The sequence below is a fragment of the Antennarius striatus genome, chromosome 6 (genome assembly GCF_040054535.1).
Source record: "Antennarius striatus isolate MH-2024 chromosome 6, ASM4005453v1, whole genome shotgun sequence".
Classification (NCBI taxonomy): Eukaryota; Metazoa; Chordata; class Actinopteri; order Lophiiformes; family Antennariidae; genus Antennarius; species Antennarius striatus.
The window spans coordinates 633,038-639,037 of record NC_090781.1 but is presented as its reverse complement, the minus strand read 5'-3'; the positions used below and the strand labels follow the sequence as shown (position 1 = coordinate 639,037).

Here is a 6,000-nt window from a genome sequence, read left to right as displayed (position 1 = left end):
AGACTTAAATAAAGGATATGTTCTATTCTATTATTGGTGTACATTAATCATTGGTAATGTATTGGTCGGACCAGGGTTTCCTGATCAGAAAGGTAAGCAGGTGGTTTAAGTCACTTTAATGTTACTTTTTCGTCCACTAGGCGGCAGTAAAACACTTTTCCGTTTATCATGTGACCCATCCTGAATGTAAACGTATTGATCGGAGCAGCTTTAGTCTAGTTAGACGCCTTTCATCCACAAATAGCACCTCGGTTGTCACTCCCGTGACGTTTACATGTGACACTTTAACCCTTGCTGTGGCTTCAGCAGTGAAACAAGGGCAGCAGCCGGATACTGAACAAACCGCTTTAATAATACGTTACATTCAAGGCAAATGATACGTCCTTACCAATACAGAGTCAACAATGCAATCGTTGGTTTTCTAAACAAATAGAAATTTTAAATCTTGAAGTCTGTGCACAACATTGAGAAGAACACTTAACAGTCAACATAGTGTAACATCATCTGCACACATTCTGCATCTCCGCACTGGATCCACCTCCACTGTCCGCTAGAACCAACATAAAAATAGATCTCAAAATAAGTTCTATATGTTCTGACTGTTCTCATAGAAATATTGGGCTTTTTGTTTGTATTTACAGCAATATAGACTTTGACGGAGTTTCTCAAATGACAGAAATTGCACAGTAAAGAATCCAAGATCACCATTTTCAAAAATATGTTAACACATTGTAAACAGTCTTTATGGTAAAGTATGAAATTGCACAACGTCTTCATGCCACAGAGGGGGCTGTTTCAAGGCTTTGGTACACCATGTCCTGATTGGAAGAAGAGCTCTGCTCAGGGCCCTGGATTGCCCCCCCGGCCCTCTGCCATCACCACGGCGGGTGGGCGGGGGAGAGGGCGGGGGCCGCAGCGAGGTACATCCACACCGCCGCCCCCTCCTGGGGTCAGACTAGCAAATCGGAGAGCCGGAGACTACAGTACACTTCGGGATCGGGGAAGACTGTTGGCACTTGAATCACAGGTGCAGGTCCGAGCTGGATAACCAATCAGATGCAGCTGGGCTGGACGCTTCATGGGGGGTGGGGGTGGAGGTGATACGTCAGACTGATGGGGGGGAGGGGGGTATCAAAGGTAGAAACATGAATGTAGTCTGTGCTGTTAGTCGACCAATCGAATACTGACTGAACGTCCACTGAAAGCAGTTCCATCCATACATCCATCCGTCCATTCATCCATCAATCCGTCCATTCATCCATCCATTCGTCCATTCATCCATCCATCCATCCTACTTAAACCCTAACACCTGCAACCTGAAACTCATGTTTGACTCTGGTTCCAAAGGAGAAGCTCCTAAAACCTGTTCTTTTACGTTCTTTTTTTCCATTCCTGGAATGAAAGGATTGATGAAGACTCCATTGATGAAGGCTCCAGCACCAGCAGTGTGAGATCTTCCTCCTCTGTTAGCTGAAAGTAGATATGGAAGGTTTCTCCATCCTGGTCAGGTTAAAGTGGGTGTGGTTTACTATAAAAATGACCTATAGTTCGGAATGAATGCGGAATGTAAACGCAAGAGGGCACAGGCCAGTGTCTTCTTGTGCCGGTCCCAAGCCCGGATAAATACAGTACAGAGGGTTGTGTCAGGAAGGGCATCCGACATAAAACTTTAGCCAAATCAAACATGCGAATCAAACCTATGACTTCCATACCGGATCGGTCGAAGCCCGGGTCAACAACGACCACCATTGGTGCTGTTCACCTACAGGGTGGAGGTGGAAATTGGACTACTGTTGGTCGAAGTGGAGTAGAGAGTTGGTCGACATGATGCAGAGGAGGAAGGTAGACATACTGTGTGTCCAGGAGACCAGGTGGAAAGGTAGCAAGGCTAGAAGTTTAGGAGCAGGGTTCAAGTTTTTCTATCATGGTGTAGATGGGAAGAGAAATGGAGTAGGAGTTATCTTGAAGGAGGAGTTTGTTAGGAATGTCCTGGAGGTAAAAAGAGTGTCAGATAGAGTGATGAGTCTGAAGCTAGAAATAGAAGGTGTGATGTTCAATGTTGTTAGTGGGTATGCTCCACAGGTAGGATGTGAGCTGGAGGAGAAGGAGAAATTCTGGTTGGACTTTGATGAGGTGATGCAGAGCAGACCTAGAAGTGAGAGAGTTGTCATTGGAGCAGACTTCAATGGACATGTTGGTGCAGGAAACAGAGGTGATGAGGAGGTGATGGGCAGGTTTGGTATCCAGGAGAGGAACGCAGAAGGACAGATGGTAGTTGACTTTGCAAAAAGGATGGAAATGGCTGTAGTGAATACTTTCTTCCAGAAGAGGCAGGAACATAGGGTGACCTATAAGAGTGGAGGTAGGAGCACACAGGTAGACTACATCTGGTGTAGACGGTGTAACCTGAAGGAGATCAGTGACTGTAAAGTAGTGGTAGGTGAGGGTGTAGCCAAACAGCATAGGATGGTGGTGTGTAGGATGACTCTGGTGGTGAGGAAGATGAAGAGGACAAAGGCAGAGCAGAAGACGAAATGGTGGAAGCTGAAAAAGGAAGAGTGTTGCATGACTTTTAGGAAGGAGTTAAGACAGGCTCTGGGTGGTCAGGAGGTGCTTCCAGATGACTGGACAACTACAGCTAATGTGATCAGGGAGACAGGTAGGAGAGTACTTGATGTGTCATCTGGAAGGAAAGTAGATAAGGAGACTTGGTGGTGGAATGAGGAGGTACAGGAGTGTATACAGAGAAAGAGGTTAGCTAAGAAGAAGTGGGACACTGAGAGGACTGAGGAGAGTAGACAGGAGTACAGGGATGGAAGTCTATTGACAGGTGCCAGTAGTGTGATGGGAAGATGGAAAGAGTACTTTGAAGAGTTGACGAATGTGGAAAATGAGAGAGAACAAAGACTAGAAGAGGTGACTGTTGTGGACCAGGATGTAGCAAAGATTAGTCAGGATGAAGTGAGGAGGGCACTGAAGAGGATGAAGAGTGGAAAGGCAGTCGGTCCTGATGATATACCTGTAGAGGTATGGAAGTGTCTAGGAGAGGTGGCAGTAGAGTTTCTGACTGGTTTGTTCAACAGGATCTCAGATAGTGAGAAGATGCCTGAGGAATGGAGGAGAAGTGTGCTGGTGCCCATTTTTAAGAACAAGGGAGATGTGCAGAGTTGTGGCAACTACAGAGGAATAAAGCTGATGAGCCATACAATGAAGATATGGGAGAGAGTAGTGGAAGCTAGACTAAGGGCAGAAGTGAACATTTGTGAGCAGCAGTATGGTTTCATGCCAAAACAGAGTACTACAGATGCAGTATTTGCTTTGAGGATGTTGATAGAGAAGTCCAGAGAAGGCCAGAGGGAGCTGCATTGTGTTTTTGTAGATCTGGAGAAAGCTGATGACAGGGTGTCCAGAGAGGAACTGTGGTATTGTATGAGGAAGTCTGGAGTGGCAGAGAAGTATGTTAGAGCGGTGCAGGACATGTATGAGGACTGTAAGACAGTGGTGAGGTGTGTGTAGGTGTGACAGAGGAGTTCAAGGTGGAGGTGGGACTGCATCAGGGATCAGCTCTGAGCCCCTTCTTGTTGCTATGGTGATGGACAGGCTGACAGACGAGGTTAGACAGGAATCTCCATGGACTATGATGTTTGCAGATGACATTGTGATCTGTAGTGAGAGAAGGGAACAGGTGGAGGAGAAGCTAGAGAGGTGGAGGTTTGTCCTGGAAAGAAAAGACAGGAGACAGAGCTGGAGGTAGCAGAGATGAAGATGCTGAGGTTCTCTCTGGGAGTGACCAGGATGGATAGGATCAGGAATGAGTCCATCAGAGGGACAGCACATGTTAGAGGTTCTGGAGATAAAGTCAGAGAGGCCAGACTGAGATGGTTTGGACATGTCCAGAGGAGAGATAGTGAATATATTGGTAGAAGGATGCTGAGTTCTGAACTGCCAGGCAGGAGGCCTAGAGGAAGACCAAAGAGGAGGTTTATGGATGTAGTGAAAGAGGACATGAAGGTAGTTGGTGTGAGAGAAGAGGATGAGAAGACAGGGTTAGATGGAGGACACTGATTGGCTGTGAAGACCCCTGAAGGGAAAAGCCCAAAAGAGAAGAAGAAGAGTACGGAACAAGAACTTGGGATCAATTGGAGAAACTTCTTCCTGACAACTGGTTGGGCGATCTATTAATGGTTTAATTCACCTTTTGAGGTGCGTTTGTCACTGGCTGTGTTTTGTGTTAACTGGACTCCTGGTCAGGAGAACGACTGACTAACCGAGTCCAAAAGACACTTCTTCAGACCTGTGTGTAGAAACTGTCTGAAGTTATTTATTTTTTACTTGTTTTTACTTGTTTTTACAGTTGTGTGCTTTTGTCGTCACTGCTGTGCTCTGCATGCATTTCTCAGCATTGGAACCAGGATGCAACATGACCTCTGACCCCTGACCCTACGCTCGCCTGCGGTTCTCTTCCACAGGTTGACCTGTTGGTGGCGCCTCTGGCCCCCCCACATCCTGCTGGCTCCAGTGAGGCCTTCACTGACACCACGTAGGAAACCCCCCCAGCAGTACTTGGGCTGTTACTGATAAAGGCAACATTTGGGTGAAATCTGGACAAGGAAAGGGGGCTAAAAACACACACATGCCTGTAGAAAACACTCACGGGGCTGGTTGGCACAGTCCATTTGGTCACTAATGAGAACCTTCGTGGCTAAATATTCTGCTGGACGGAGATCCTGCAGTCACACACTGGCGTCCGCCGCTGGTTGGAACACGCCTGTCCAACGACGTCCCACATGTTCCGGTTCAGGCCAAAGCGGACCCCCCCCTTTGTGTGTGTGTGCTGGACCGTGAAGATGCGTTCACAGTGTGATCAAACTCACAAGCATGCAGACAAATCCACATGTCTGAACAGACACCATGGCATTCCATGTTAAGTAAATGTAAACAGGTTGGAGCTCCAGAGCCAGGAGGTCCCAGCTGAGCTCCTGCACCAACTCCCAGGACCTCTGTCTGGGAAGGGAACACCCGGAATCCCCAGGTCTGCTCCGGATCAGTGGAGGACAGGAAACACTGTCTCTGGGGGAGAGGAGGAGCTGGACTCCTCTTCCTCCTACTTGTTGTCCATCAGAGCCTGGACCCGGTGCACCAGCTCCCGAGCCACCTTCAGGATGTGCTGGACGTCGTGACGCTCAGCCATTTCTGAGGAGCACACACTCATATCAGTTCACGTTCAACACACACCGAGCCGTACCACCATGTCGGTGTGAAGGCCTCTCACCGTTGAAGAACTTGATGATGTCGGTGAAGTCCATGTTGTTGTCCATGATGATCTCACGGTAGACGGTGACCAGAGCCAGCGCCAGGAAGAGGACGAAGTGTTGGGAGGAGATCCTGGGAGCCACCCAGATCACTTCCCACACCGCAAACACATCCTCGTACAGGAGCTCTACACACACACACACACACACACACACACACACACACACACACACACACACACACACACACACACACACACACACACACACAGACACACACACACATCAGTTCACATGAGCTTGAAGTGTGTGGTCTTGTGCAGAAAGCCAGTGAATAAAACTGTCAGCAAAATATGTATATTTTAGTGATGGTAGTACGCTGTGAGTGTATATAAATAAATAAAAAATCAAATGAATAAATAAATCTTAATCTAAATTACTTTTGTTCAACTCCAAATACTTGCACACATGCTTGTGTGTGTGTGTGTGTGTGTGTGTGTGTGTGTGTGTGTGTGTGTGTGTGTGTGTGTGTGTGTGCGCGCGCACACAGTTCGGAGCAGCAGTGGGCCCCAGAGATGCGGCATGTAGGCCCACTGGAGTGTGGACATGCCCTACTGCCCATCAACCACTGCCCCGGCTGTGGGTAAACAGCTCCAGCTATGGGTTAATAGTGAAGACCTCAACATTGGACCAGGCGGAGGATGATGGCTGACCTAAGGGGAGCGTCACAGCGGCTGGCAAGGCGGAT

At 47.9% G+C, this 6,000-nt stretch overlaps 1 protein-coding gene across 3 annotated transcripts in view; it reads right to left on the bottom strand.

Annotated features, from left to right (window-relative positions):
* Window positions 1-2,371: 2,371 nt before the first annotated feature.
* The window catches only part of sgsm2 (small G protein signaling modulator 2), a 93,495-nt gene continuing 89,866 nt past the window's right edge, over window positions 2,372-6,000 (bottom strand). For all 3 annotated transcript variants that reach the window (XM_068316894.1, XM_068316895.1, XM_068316896.1), the window contains 2 exons: window positions 5,273-5,440; window positions 2,372-5,193 (listed from right to left, as the gene is read on the bottom strand). In XM_068316894.1, the coding sequence (XP_068172995.1) occupies window positions 5,105-5,193; window positions 5,273-5,440 (257 nt within the window). In that variant the 3' untranslated portion in view covers window positions 2,372-5,104. The remainder of the gene's footprint in view (window positions 5,194-5,272; window positions 5,441-6,000) is intronic.